We start from the raw sequence: 14,462 nt of genomic DNA, 5'->3' as shown, positions 1-14,462 counted from the left end.
CCATTAATGGAAAGAATAATGTTTTCATCGCAAGGTAATGAAAACTGGTTTCCATTGATTCACAGCACAGCAAGCATCCTGAACGTGTCTGACAGCAGAACCAGCTACATCAAGCAAGTGGCTGACTAAATTGACGTTGTGTAGATACTTGAAAGAGAATCACACAAAAGCATAACCTACAATGTCAAAGATATGAAAATACTTGCTTTAATCAGTAAAGTGTAAAAATGTTATTTTCACGTGAGTGCATGCGTAGTCACTGTTGCTGTTGTAAATCACAAGCATTCAGAATGATGGTGTGCCTTTCCAGCAGAAGGACTCTTATTCGTACTTTGCAATGACCACATCAGACAGTTGTGAGAAATGATCTCAAAATTATTTTTGAGTCTGAGAGAAAGGAGGAAAAGCAGGAAGGAAAGGAAGAGTCCCTACTGAGAGGAATTAAAAGATAACTGTAAAGTGTACAAAGGAGAGGTACATTTTGCCTGCTTAACCTGAAGATTTCTTCCAAATATTTGAAGACTGTCCAGAATTCCCACTGCTTTCACCTAGTTTGTAGCTATTCAGAAGCTCCAAAAATTAAACCTAACGTGCAACATGTGGCACATGCTTGCAATTACATTTTAGTACAGAAAAATTCTTAAGCAGAACACTTAACTAATCGTGTGATCGAGCTTCATCAGTTTCTTCATTGGCACTTTGTGAAAATGCATTTGGGTATTTTCAAATCAGGGCTGCAGTGTTGAAACCCAGAGTACCAGAAATATTTGAGAATATGGGCCTAGATCACACAACCCCTCATTCCTGTGAAAATCTGTGGCAAATCGACCCTTAATTTTCTTGTCACCAAAGCGTGCACAAGAGATCTGTTGCAAGCTGGGAATTAAGGTGACTGCATTTAATTCTTTTTCCCCTGCTATACTGCACACCATATTTCACTTCTTTGTCTAAATCTCCTTACATTCCATATCCCATGGCAGCATAATACACTTTTAGCCCATCACTGTTAAAAACTTAAGTTTTTTTAGAAAAATATATTTCTCAATTCTCGCTGAAACATCGTCTCTGAGCACATTCCAGATTTATCTGCAGTCTTTAAAGCGCAGTAAAGGACTATCAGTACAGATAATTTATGCCTGCATTTGCATTCAAGTTATCATTAGCATAAGGTCTTAAATCAGATTATGATTAGCTTGCATTTGCAAAACTAAAGCAGAACTTTCTAAGATAAACTGTATCTTGCTACTATCCAAAAAGTTATTTCCATATAAAGTATGTTTATTAAATGTGCTGAACTGTTATATAGTTCCTTTAAATTTATGAAAAGACTAAGAAACCGCTTGGCAAGAATTCTTGAAATGACAATATATTTCATAAATGCCTTTCATACTATATAAAGAACAGCATGCAAAAAGAACAACTAAAAAAGTTCAGCATGTTAACTTATGCTCTGAGTATAACATAAGCCAAACTGACCTCATTTTATATGAGGCCACTTTATATTCAAATATACCCATAAGCTTTATTTTATCTGTTGTATTTTCATTATTTTTCACCAAATCTGAAATGAGCTGCCTGATAGAGGGGAATTTAAAAATGGAACAAGGTTCAGAACTGACTCCTCTGATGGATACATAATTTATATTAAAAGATATGCTTCTAAGCTAGCACAAAGAAGTGATGCTAATGTTGCTGTTCTATCTGGAATTAACATTTTAATTGTCTGAACATCTACTGCAAGCAGAGTTTCAATTCTCTCTTTAAAAAGTGAGTGATCTCACAGTTTGTTAATTTTGGCAATCTCTCTCTGGTTAGCTTAGTTTTGCAACGCACACTACATACAATTGGCAAGTTAAGCCATTAGGAAAATTATTAGAGCCAAGTGCCCTTTTGCTGTCAAACAAAGAACAAGATTTCTTGCAGTAAATTTTCAGTTCCCATTGGCTCCTGAAAGGTTTTATATCAGTGATGCAGTCATATTTAAAGGCAGGCTCTCACAGCCATTGGCAGACCTTGGAGCAGCTCTGTGAACCACCATTACTCAACACAGTTATTGCACTGGTGACTCTTCAGAGGAATACTAGCTATTTGACTAACATTTCTGCTTAGAGTTGTGCCCAAACCAAAACTTGCTTACCCATTCTCTTCTCAGAAGAAGATTCATCCATTTTTAATTGGGGCTTCCTGTCGAATCTTGTATAAACCAATCCAAACTCCTTTGAATTATAGGAATAGAATCCATGCCAGATTTGATTTTGCATAGTCTAGGGTTGCTTGCAAACATCACACACAACTAGACTTTCTATGGCAGGCAGGGTTCCCAGCATAAGTATCTTGTCTCATAAGTCTCTGATGACATCTTGCATGACCTGTGTACTACATGTGTGCGCAGCTGAAGATGTGCACACAGCTGAAGCTATGTTATACATGCATACATACTTTTCATCATGAACTCTAAATGGAAGTGTTTTAAAAGTGTTCCATCTTCCTGCAAGATTAACACTTTTTTGTTTGGCTCCAGAGAGGTATAAGATACTCAGTGGGGGAAGTTCACAAAAGGAAGCGTTCATTTGAATTGAAAACACAGACAGGAAAATACATGACATTTATAGCACAACAGTTTATTTCTAAGGGATTAGCTGATGAGATTTTAGGAATAAATACAATGTACATTAGGTTTAGAAAAGGCTTTTCCCTAGATTACCATAAGAACATTATGCCATTGATTTCTGACACCGGATTTGTAAACTTAAAATTTAGTGCTGAATCAGTAAGTACAGCTTTCATGGAAGTTAAAAATCAGCTCATGCAGTAATTGTTTCATCTGTAACTCGTTGACACTGGCAGGCACAGAACAATCTAAGTGGGTGTGGGAAGTGTGATTTCCAGCTACAAGTCAATTGGACTGAAATTATTAATTTCAATATAATTCAATTGAATTTATGAAGCTACACTAGAAGAAAAATCTTTTCTGGTCTAATTTTCAACTGGGTCTTTCTTTTTATTTTTTAACCAAAGATAATTGCAAGATAAATATTCTGGTTGCATCTGTAAATGCTCATGCTAACTTGACACCTCTACTGTATTTTTCTCTCCTCGTTTATACGATAGAAATATTTATAAGCAGGAGGAGAACTCAAAAGAACTTTGAGATCATCCTGTGGTCATTGTTTTGTCAAGACATAGGATTGACACATAAGATTGTTTGTGAGATTGCTGACACAGCCCTTTGCGAAAAACATCACTGAAACTAGTTCAGAATTCATTCTGGAATATTTTTTGCAAACAAGTGTGCTTAACTTTGTGGCAGAAACTCTCCACGCTTTATCTTTTCTTTTTTTTTTTTTTTTCATTTTAGTGAAATAACAGTTATTTTGGCATTTTTTCCAGAGGTAGCAATAGCAATTAAGTACTTTAACTAACTCTAACAGCTTTGGAGATGCAGGAGTGGTATGCTGATAGGCTCCTGCTTGGACATGCTGGTGGAAAGACGATGCTGAAAGCAGCACAGAATTCTCTTCCTGCATAGAAAGTCTAATACTCATCTTACTGTCCAGTTTGTTGAGCTTACCTGAATGTTGGAAGACTATCTAGGAAAATATACCATTCAAAATCTTTTAACTATAGTCACTTGTTCAATTAAACAAAAGCCTGATGTTTCCTGCTACTGTAAAGTCTTCATTATTATTAAGATAAAGTTGACCTTTGGTAAACCGGAAACCAATCTTTATTCATTCTTTGACATTTTTATGTTTATTCCATTTTTTCTATTACTTCTTCTGTTCCTTTTGCCATTGGAGAAGTATGTATGTGCATATGTGTATATGTATATATATGTGTACATTTACATGTTTTATAAATGCATTATATATGTTTGTATTTATCTACAAATCTATCTATATACGTAACTGAGCAAAAGAAAACAATCACCAGTAGCTAAAATTGACTTCTCTGGGTCAGCTGTACTGAGTAACCATAGGGAATGAGAACCCTGAAGCACAAGGGAATTAACAGACTCCTTGGGGGCAACCCAGGCAAACCAGGCCATGTTCTCACTCAAGCCAGCTCCCATGATACCAGCAGGGAACATGCTGATGTGCCTGGGCCTGTCTCTGATCACCTCCAATGCTCTGAATCATTCTGTCTTACCACTATATCATTATGAAACATTTATATTACGGTCTTGCACAGGAGCATGAGTCAAGATAAGGCACAACTGTGCAAGGCTCTACAGTGAACTCAGTAATGGCATACTGACTGCCTAGGAAAGCTCACGTCAATTTAGAGGGCCCTCAGCAGTCATTTCTATAGCAGAAATTACTTATCCTTCAAGGACCAAATGCCTCGTTAAGCTCTGGGACGTGCAGTAAGACATGGTAATAACATTTTGCCCTGAAGAGTTTGTGTGTTAAACATTCCTGTAAAGAAAATACACCTTGTTCAATTCTCAGAGGAACTCCTTTTCCACATAGCTTCCAGATCTGTCTAGCTTTCATCTAGAGATGTTGCTTCAAGGGGTCAAGTGTTTCATGCTGTATACTGGAGTTGCATTGCTAACTCATAAATAAATACTATCAAACAGTGATATAAGTGACAAGAGCTACAACAGCGATGAATAATACTTAGAATCATAGAATATCCTGAGTTAGAAGGGGTGACCCACAAGGATTGTCAAGTCCAACTCCTGACTCCATGCAGGAGTCAGACTACATGTCTGACAGTGCTATCCAAACACTTCTTGAACTCCATCAGGCTTAGTGCCATGCCCACTGCCCTTGGGAGCCTGTCCCAGTGTCCGACCACACCCTGGGTGCAGAACCTTTCCCTAACACCCAGCCCGAACCTCCCCTGTCCCAGCTCCATGCTGTTCCCTCGGGTCCTGTTGCTGTCCCCAGAGAGCAGAGCTCAGCGCCTGCCCCTCCGCTCCCTTAGTGAGGGAGCTGCAGGCCGCCATGAGGCCTCTCCTCAGCCTCCTCTGCTCCTCTACAAACCAACGGACCTCAGCTTCTCCTCACACATCTTCCCCTCTAGACCCTTCACCATCTTTGTAGCCTTCCTTTGGACGCATTCTGGTAGTTTTACACCCTTCTTGCACTGTGGCACCTAAATTTGTGGCCAATACAAGCTGATAAGTATGGGGAGAATGTCGACACGTTGCTTGGCAGCTCAGACGTGGAGGGACACACTGTTTTCCAGATGGAAACCACAATGCTGGGTCCCATTTCTGGCCCTCTCACCTGCCCCCCAGGAGAAATAGGGCATCTCCCACTCATCGTGGTGCAAGCATGAAGTGCTTTTTCTCACATCCATGGGTCTGTAATGGTATAAGGCCACTTGAAGGTAAAGAGGAATCAGGCTTTAACTGTCCCTGTAGCTCAGTTCCCCTCTTTTAAAATACTGTGAAGGTATATTTATTTAGTATTGTTTTAAAGTTCAGATGTCTTAGTGACAGAGGCCTTTTACACAAATATTTGGAAGCTATTCTTATGCGATCTTTTAAAACTTATCTCCCCTGGAGTACTCCGGGGGTCTAGACAGATTTATTCCCTCCACATATGCTTTCTTTCTTTCTCTCTCTCTCTGTTCCTCCCCCTGCCGATGTCCTGTAAAACATATTAACTTCTTTGTCCTGGAAGGTATTTACTTTTAACTTATTCAAGAGATGGTCCTGAAACTCCATAGCTACATGAATTAAACATTATCTAGTCTTTGGTGCTGCAAATGTGGCTGTGTTACCTTGACTATAAAAGGGGTTACAAAAAAAGTTTTTTTCTTCCTTTTCCATGACTTATTAGGCAATATTCTGTATGAAATACCTCCATCTGCTTACTTGTGTATTTTGTCAGTAGTTGTAAATATCCTGAATGGGTACAACCCAATCGAATAAATATATGTTGCTGATTCCTGTCTACTGAATGAGATCTAAGACAACCATAATCAGCTGTTCTAGAGCAAGAGTTTAAGCACCCAACTCTTAAATTTTTCTTCCAATATAATTTTAAAAGGGGAGGAAGTGTTTTTAATTTCTACCTTATGCTGCCTCGGAGTTGCAATTATTGTGCCACTTTGGATTTAATCTTTATATGATTTTTTTTATGTCTTCATGTATCTAGTTCATAAATTCCCAGATATTTTTTTCCCACTTTGGTTAACTTTACCTCCTTTTGAAATGGTAGACCTCAGTACCATGGAAGTAAAAAGTACCCTGATACAGAGGAGACTGAAAGATTGATGAAGCACAGGAACTAATAAATTATATGGAGCAAGCATATCCTGCATTTATTTTACATAATTCCTTAAATTTCTTGTGATGTAATGATTTTTTTCCCTATAAAGAGGGCTTTTGGCAAGAACTTGCCCCATGAATACATCCTACCATTAAGCCTAAACCCACTTTTTTTTTTTTTCCTGTCAGTAACTTGTCAAAAAAAAAAAAAAACTATAACTGGGAGGAGGTCTGCTGGAGGACACCACCACTGGCTGATCTGCGTACTTCTTTATTGGGTTCATCCTCATTCAGGTAACGTGTATGCTGTCTCAGAAACCAGATCCTGTAGGGTTGTATTATTTAAGTTATTTGACTCAGATGAATACTTTGGAGCACTGAACTAAGTAATTTGGTATCTTTCAAGCACAAAGCATCTGATTCTGACAAATCTGGTAACCAATGTAAATGAAGCTGTAGTAGAATAAAACTAGGGAAAGATCAAAAGCGGATATCAACATTTATTGTTTTCAAACATGGAGTAATCTGTAATAAACTAAGACAATTCAGTGTCATTAGCTGGTACTGATAGGTGGTACAAATGATAAACAAACAGCAGGAGAAACTAAGGCCGACTGGGCTTGTTATTTTCAGTTGCAATTTTTGTAATTATGGTTGCATAAATAGTGCCTCTGATTTCAGGAGAACTATTCAAGTTCTTTTGCTAGTCGTGTGTGCAGGGGCTTAGCTTTGTTTTTGGTTAAAGCAGATTCACAAAAACGTCACAAATATCACCTTTGAAGGAACAATGCATTTAAAGGCAGGCACAAAGACCACAACTGCAGAGCTCCAAACAGGAGGTTTACATTGAATTATGGGTGGAAATGTTTTTGGGCCCTTCCAGAAGCACCATCTGTTTCTATGGCTGGTCATTGTTTGGATTATTTATGACCATAATTTTAGATTTATCTGGTTAACCTTTGGATAGCCTCCTAAAATAACTATTGACTCTTTGAGTTTTCAAGGTAATATATTAAGATGCAAGGGTTTCGTGTTATTATTTTATGGAAAGAACCTCAAGCCTTTTTTTTTTTTTTTTTTGTAATATATCAATACCTACAAAAACAGGAAATAGTTATACTATCATATGGCAAAAGGAACTGCAGTATCACATATTCATTGTTCGCATTATGAACTATGCTAATTGAAATTTATTTGTGAGAAAAAGCAAAAAGCACACTATAGCATATTTTTTGAGAATTCCCCTCTGCCCTCAGTACTTACCACAATATCTATCTTCATGTTACATTTCAACAGGGAAAGTGGAATAGATAGGATGAAATGCCTCCAGAAATAATAGAAAAGAAAAAGGAAATGGGTCCTGAGAATTCATGACTTGCATCAGACTTAAAATGTATGAAAGGAGACGGAAAAAAGTCTTTTCCATATTAGCCAGTATGATCTCATTCTGCACTATTAGAGGTGCTGGGAGTCTTTCCATTTTCCTTGAGGGATCAGGTCCCACAAGTCAAAAATACTGCACTAAAATAATGAACAGAAGTCTGATTGGTTTTGCAAACATTCATCAAGGATGGTTCCAATTTAGGTCAAAATATGCTAGTAGAAATGAGTATCTGTGTGAAAGGTTTTGCAAGTCTGAGGTAGTTTTAGTTGAATTATAACAATGCTCTTCATGCTTGCTAGGCTGTGCATACCAATATATAGACTTCAGAATTAAAGAGTGTGGGCTTTCATGAATTTGTTTGCATTTGAAGGGCATATCCAGTCATCCAGTCAAATGAGAGCACTTATAGAATTGATTCTTCAAAAAGAGTGACCCCACATTCTATTCATGTAGCATTTGGCTCCTATCTGTGTAACAGGCTGAAACAAACCCCAAGATTCAAACACCTTACTATTTCATTTTGGACTTTATGGCTTATGTCCAGTCTCAGTTTAAAATTTATTTTACAATACTCTGAAACCACACAGCACTCTGCAAAATGCACATTGATAAGGATGTTGGCAACTGTGCAAAATTAAAAAAAAAAATGTTCTGCAAAAGAAAGCTGGTCTTTTCTTAGCAAAAGAAGTACAAACTGAAGAAAACTTTTTAATCTTCTTAATAATGTACTATATTCCTATTCCCACCAGAGAAAATATTTTTAAATCACAGAAATCTAAAAAAAGACACTGCATTCCCACATCAATAAAAAATAAATCCAAGGGAGGTGCCGCAGTATAATGCTAAAATAAACAATAGCCCCATGTATTTTAGAAGGAACTACGCATACCTGGTAGAGCAGAAAAAACATTAGATGAGGATCTCAAAAGAAACATGAATTCAGGTCTCCTGGGTAATAGAATTTATCCCTAAGCTTCAAGACTTTTGCAACATCTTTATTAAGATATCTGTGCATAAAATAGTCTGTTACATAAACAGTCTATACAAAGAAGCCTACACAAAGTGTATGTTTATCCTTTACCTTTTTATGTAAATTAATTAAAATACTTGAAAAGTTTTCAGTTTCTCTGATGCTAATTTTGACAGTGTCAGCACAGGCTGTCAAGAGCAGTAACAGGGAATGGTTAAAAAAAAAAAAAGAGCTAAACAAAATACATGGAGCCTTATCTGTCATATTCTTTTTCGATTACCTAGATTTCTCAATGATTATGGCATCCATTCAAGTTCTGATGTGAATCTGCTGGTAAAATAACATCAAAATCATAGCTGCATGTGTAACATCTTTTTAGTAAATGCACGTTTGAAATTGTTTTAGGCTAGGGAGGCAGTGCTGCAGAAAGATCTGTTATTTTCATTTGCATGAAAAAGATCCAAAATGCTGCATACCTGGCCTTTTTTGGTATTTACCCAAATTTGCCTTGGCATAACCTTTTTAGCAGGCAATGAGTCCAATCAACCACATTATCACACAAGCATGCAGAAGTCAAACACAGTACAGGAAGTCAATCAGGCTGATCTACTCTATTACAGCTGAAAGCTTCCCAAAATGCGTTATGTATTGTATTCTGCTATTAAATCATCCTGTAGACTTATAATTTTCTTTTTTGTGCTTCTAATCTCATCAAACTAATTTGTCATATTAAACCCAAATCAAAATTTCCATTTTCATCTTAAACACCAGCCAGAATGAAAGTAAGAGACTCTGAGATCTTATGTTGCAGTTGGTCCTTTTTACTCTCAAACAATCCACTATCATGTGAGGCTGTTTCACAATGTTGATGTATTTTTTATTATTATTTTAAGGAGCAAAGGTCAATCAGCTGCAAAGACAGCACTGTGTCTTTGATTCCAGAAGAGGCCACTGATAGTAACACGTGTAGACTGTTATTTTACATTCAGCATAACTCCATGTGATTGAAAATTCCCGTTAGCTGCTGTGAAATGAGTGTAATGTCAGTCCTGAACCTGGGAAAAAAGATGGTGACAATCTGCATTTTGGGAATTTATAATCAGCCTTATCACAAGTCATAGAAAACATCAATGAAATCTGCATAGATTTATGAAGAGGAAATCATGTTTAACCAACATGATAGCCTTTACAATGAAGTGAGCAGCTTGGTGGACAAGGAGAGCAGTGGATGTTGTTTACCTCTACCTCTATAAGGCTTTTCACACCGTCTCCCGTAGCATCCTATCAGACAAGCTGACAAAGTACAGGTTAAATAATGGACAGTGAGGTGGATTGAGAACTGGCTGAACAGGTGGGACCAGAAGCATGTGAAGAGTGACCCAAAGTCCAGTTGGTGCAAGTCACTAAGGGTGTACCCCAGGGCTCCACACTGGGCCCAGTAATGCGACCTTACAGCAAGAAAGGCCAACAGTTTCGTGGGCTGCATCAGGAGCAGTGCTGCCAGCAGGCCAAGGGAGGTGATCCTTCCTCTCTGCTCAGCACTGGTGAGATGTACCCAGAGTGCCAGGCCCAGTTCTGGGCTACCCAGGACAATAAAGACACGGATTTACTGGAGGGAGTCCTGCAGAGGACCGTAAGGATGATTAAGGGACTGGAGCCTCTCTCGTACAAGAAGAGCTGGGACTGTTCAGCCTGCAGAAGGACCAGGGGAATCTTACCAATGTGTATAAATACCTGGTGGGAGGGAATAAAGAAGGAGCCAGGCTCTTCTCAGTAGTGCTCCCTTGAACCTTACTAATCACAAACAGATAAGGTGAGGGAAAAGAGGGGGTCTTCATGTACCCATGTCCTTGTGGTAAATTGGCCTTAAATATTGCACTTTTAACCCACTGTAGAATTTTGTGAGAAGTATTGTTGTTTGAAGTGTATTGTTGATTTGATAAAAAAGCATGAAATATTTTACAAAATTTCTTATGGAGCAGGTATGTTTTAAAGCTTGCTACAAAATGAATACAAAACTACCAGTTATTTTTACATGACTTAATCTTATACTGCCGCCTAGTGGCTAAGATCTAAATAAGATTGTACAACTTCACTACGCTTTATATATAGATACAGAAATATAGTAGTTACGTATGCTATAGTATTATTGGCATTCATTTGTAGAAATCGTATTATGTATATGTCCACACAGTTGCCCAATATAGCGAAGACCAGAGAAATTTCAATGATGAAGGACACTAATATTCATATTGAGCTCTACTAGTGATTGAGTGCAGTCTTTAATGTTATCAGGATCTACATTGTAGCATGGTTATAGTTTGAGATAGAATTATTTCAAAAATTAGGTGTAGAGAAGGACTTCAGCCATCATGTCAGAGATATCTATAGATAGATATTTCTCTACATATATAGAGATATCTATATATCTATAGATAGATATATATAGATAGATAGGCCTGATAGATAGGGCTTTAAACTAGAGTCGAAGGGGGAAGGGGATAAAACCAGGCATGCTGGTGATGAGCTAAGGAATGGTGCGCTAGAATCAGAGGGACTGTGTGCTAGTGAGGCCCTTCGGTCGGCTACACAGCAGGGTGCTGCGTGTAGGGAGGCGCATTTGAAGTGCTTCTACACAAATGCACGCAGTATGAGGAATAAAATGGATGAGCTAAAAGTCTTGGCCCAGTCCCACAGCTACGACATCATCGACATAAGCGAAGCCTGGTGGGATGAGTCCTGTGGCTGGTGTGTTGCAATAGATGGTTACAGGCTCTTTGGGAGGGATAGGCAGGGTAGGCGAGGTGGTGGGGTGGCAATGTATGTGAAGCATGGGCTGGACTGTGTGGAACTTCAAGTTGGTGATGGCAAAGTTGAGAGCCTCTGGGTAAGGATTAAGGGACAAACAAATAAAGGGGATGTCGTTGTGGGAGTCTATTACAGACCACCTGGCCAGGACGACAACGCTGATGAATTATTCTTTGCAGAACTAAAAGATGCCTCGAGATCAAATCCCCTTGTCCTAATGGGGGATTTCAACTTGCCAGACGTCAACTGGGATCACCACACAGCTGACACGAGCAAGTCCAGGAGGTTCATAAAGCACCTAGATGATAACTTCTTGATGCAGGTGCTAAGAGAGCCAACTAGGAAAGGTGCCCTCCTAGATCTGTTGCTGGAGAACAGAGAGGGTCTTGTGGGAGACATGGCAATTGGCGGCCATCTCGGTCATAGTGACCATGAAGTGGTTGAGTTTAGAATTTATGGTGACAGAAGGAAACTGTCACCAAAACTTCAGCCCTGGATATGGGGAAAGCAGACTTCAGGCTGCTCAGGGAACTAGTCAGCAAGGTCCCCTGGGAAACTACTTTTGAAGGCATTGGCGTCTATCAGTGCTGGTCCATCTTTAAGCACTGCCTCCTAAAAGCACAAGATCAGGCAATTCCAAAATATTGGAAGTCAGGCAGGTGGGGCAGAAGGCCGGCCTGGCTGACCAGGGAACTTCTACTGGAGCTAAGGCGAAAAAAGAAAGTGTACGGCTGCTGGAAGGAGGGTCGGGCAACGATGAAGGAATACAGGGATGCTGTTCATGTTTGTAGGGAGAAAATTTGTGTGGCCAAAGCCCAACTAGAGTTGAAGCTGGCCATGTCTGTGGGAGACAATAAAAAAGGTTTTTTTAGATATGTGAACAGAAAAAGGAGAACCAAAGAAAACATAGGTCCGCTACTAGATGGGGAGGGCCTCCTCACAGACAATGACATAGGCAAAGCAGAGACGTTTAACGCCTTCTTTGCCTCTGTCTTCAACATTGATGATGGGCTTCGGGGCTCAGGGTACCCTGAGCTGGAGGACCATGACAGTGGGAATGACAAGCTCCCAACCGACCCTGAACGTGTGCGGGAATTGCTGCTCCACCTGGATCCATACAAGTCCACGGGTCCGGATGGGATTCATCCCAGGGTGCTTAAAGAGCTGGCTGATGTCATCGCGGGACCTCTCTCAATTATTTTTCAATGATCTTGGGAATCTGGAGAGGTCCCGGTAGACTGGAAGCTGGCAAATGTTGTGCCAATTTTCAAGAAGGGTAAGAAAGAAGACCCAAGCAATTACAGGCCTGTCAGTCTCACGTCAGTGCCTGGTAAAATTATGGAGAGGATGATCCTTGAAATTACTGAAGCGCACCTGGGGGACAACGCAGTCATTGGTCCCAGCCAACATGGGCTCATGAGGGGTAGGTCCTGCCTAACAAATTTGATTTCTTTTTATGATAAGATCACCCATCTAGTCGATCAAGGGAACCCAGCTGATGTGATCTGTTTGGACTTCAGCAAAGCTTTTGACACGGTTTCCCATAGGATCCTACTGGACAAAATGTCCAGCATACAGCTAAACAAAAACATCATACGATGGGTGAGCAATTGGCTGACGGGCAGGGCTCAAAGGGTTGTGGTAAATGGGGCCACATCTGGCTGGCGGATGGTCACTAGTGGGGTCCCTCAAGGCTCCATTTTAGGGCCAGTCCTCTTCAATGTTTTTATAAATGATTTGGATGTAGGACTAGAAGGTGTTTTGAGCAAATTTGCCAACGACACCAAACTTGGAGTTGTTGACTCAGATGAGGATGGAAAGGCCTTGCAGAGAGATCTGGACAGATTGGAGAGCTGGGCGATCACCAACCACATGAAGTTTAACAAAAGCAAGTGCCGGGTCCTGCACCTGGGACGGGGCAACCCTGGCTATACGTACAGACTGGGTGACGAGACGCTGGAGAGCAGCCCTGCAGAGAGGGATCTGGGGGTTGTGGTTGACAGCAAGTTGAATATGAGCCAGCAGTGTGCCCTGGCAGCCAGGAGGGCCAACCGAATCCTGGGGTGTATCAAGCACGGCATTGCTAGTCGGTCGAGGGAAGTGATTGTCCCGCTCTACTCTGTGCTGGTGCAGCCTCACCTCGAGTACTGTGTGCAGTTCTGGGCACCACAGTACAAAAAGGACATTAAACTGTTGGAGAGTGTCCAGAGGAGGGCGATGAAGATGGTGAAGGGCCTAGAGGGGAAGACATATGAGGAGCGGCTGAGGTCACTGGGCCTGTTCAGCCTGGAGAAGAGGAGGCTGAGGGGGGACCTCATTGCAGTCTACAACTTCTTTGCGAGGGGGAGTGGAGAGGCAGGGGACCTATTCTCCGTTATCACCAGTGACAGGACCCGTGGGAACGGTGTGAAGCTGAGGCAGGGGAAGTTTAGGCTGGACATCAGGAAGAGGTTCTTCACCGAGAGGGTGGTTGCACACTGGAACAGGCTCCCCAGTGAAGTTGTCACTGCACCAAGCCTGTCTGAATTTAAGAAGAGGTTGGACTGTGCACTTAGTCACATGGTCTAAACTTTTGGGCAGACCTGTGCAGTGCCAGGAGTTGGACTTGATGATCCTTATGGGTCCCTTCCAACTCGGGATATTCTATGATTCTATGACCTATTGGTTCTCATTGTTAGAAAGAAACATCTCTGGGGTAGATTGTGTTATAAATGCTCAGTGAGTAGTTTCGTGCATCTTCCTCCAGAGCTTTTGAGGTTCAAGCATTCATAGGGATGGTGATTAATAGAGTTTAACTTCTTCAGTGTAACAGATCCAGATACACTAAGCCCTCAGACATCTATATCCCATTCACTGCCGCAGTTCCTGTACCTGGCTAAGTTCACAAAATGAAACCGATGTGTATATTGAGCTTGAACAAGTGTAAATCATTCAGGAGTTCCAGGTTCCCCAGTTTCCTCCAAGCCCCATTCTAGCAGCAATATATGACTTAGCAAAAAAAATCAGGCTCTTACAGAAGCTTAGAAGAAAACACCAGAAGTAAAAAAACAGTTCTGTAGCTACAGTGATAACAG

At 40.4% G+C, this 14,462-nt stretch overlaps 1 protein-coding gene across 4 annotated transcripts in view; it reads left to right on the top strand.

Annotated features, from left to right (window-relative positions):
• The window catches only part of FAM241A (family with sequence similarity 241 member A), a 229,315-nt gene that overhangs the window by 189,345 nt on the left and 25,508 nt on the right, over nucleotides 1-14,462 (top strand). For 2 of the 4 annotated variants that reach the window (XM_035560824.2, XM_035560742.2), the window contains exon 2: nucleotides 6,416-6,520. The exons of the other annotated variants lie outside the window; for them this stretch is intronic. In XM_035560824.2, coding sequence (XP_035416717.1) covers nucleotides 6,416-6,520 — 105 coding nt within the window. The remainder of the gene's footprint in view (nucleotides 1-6,415; nucleotides 6,521-14,462) is intronic. 4 annotated transcript variants of the gene reach the window in all.

Source organism: Cygnus atratus, chromosome 4, assembly GCF_013377495.2.
Source record: "Cygnus atratus isolate AKBS03 ecotype Queensland, Australia chromosome 4, CAtr_DNAZoo_HiC_assembly, whole genome shotgun sequence".
Classification (NCBI taxonomy): Eukaryota; Metazoa; Chordata; class Aves; order Anseriformes; family Anatidae; genus Cygnus; species Cygnus atratus.
Note: the sequence above shows the minus strand (reverse complement) of the source record. Positions and strands in the feature narration are given on the sequence as shown.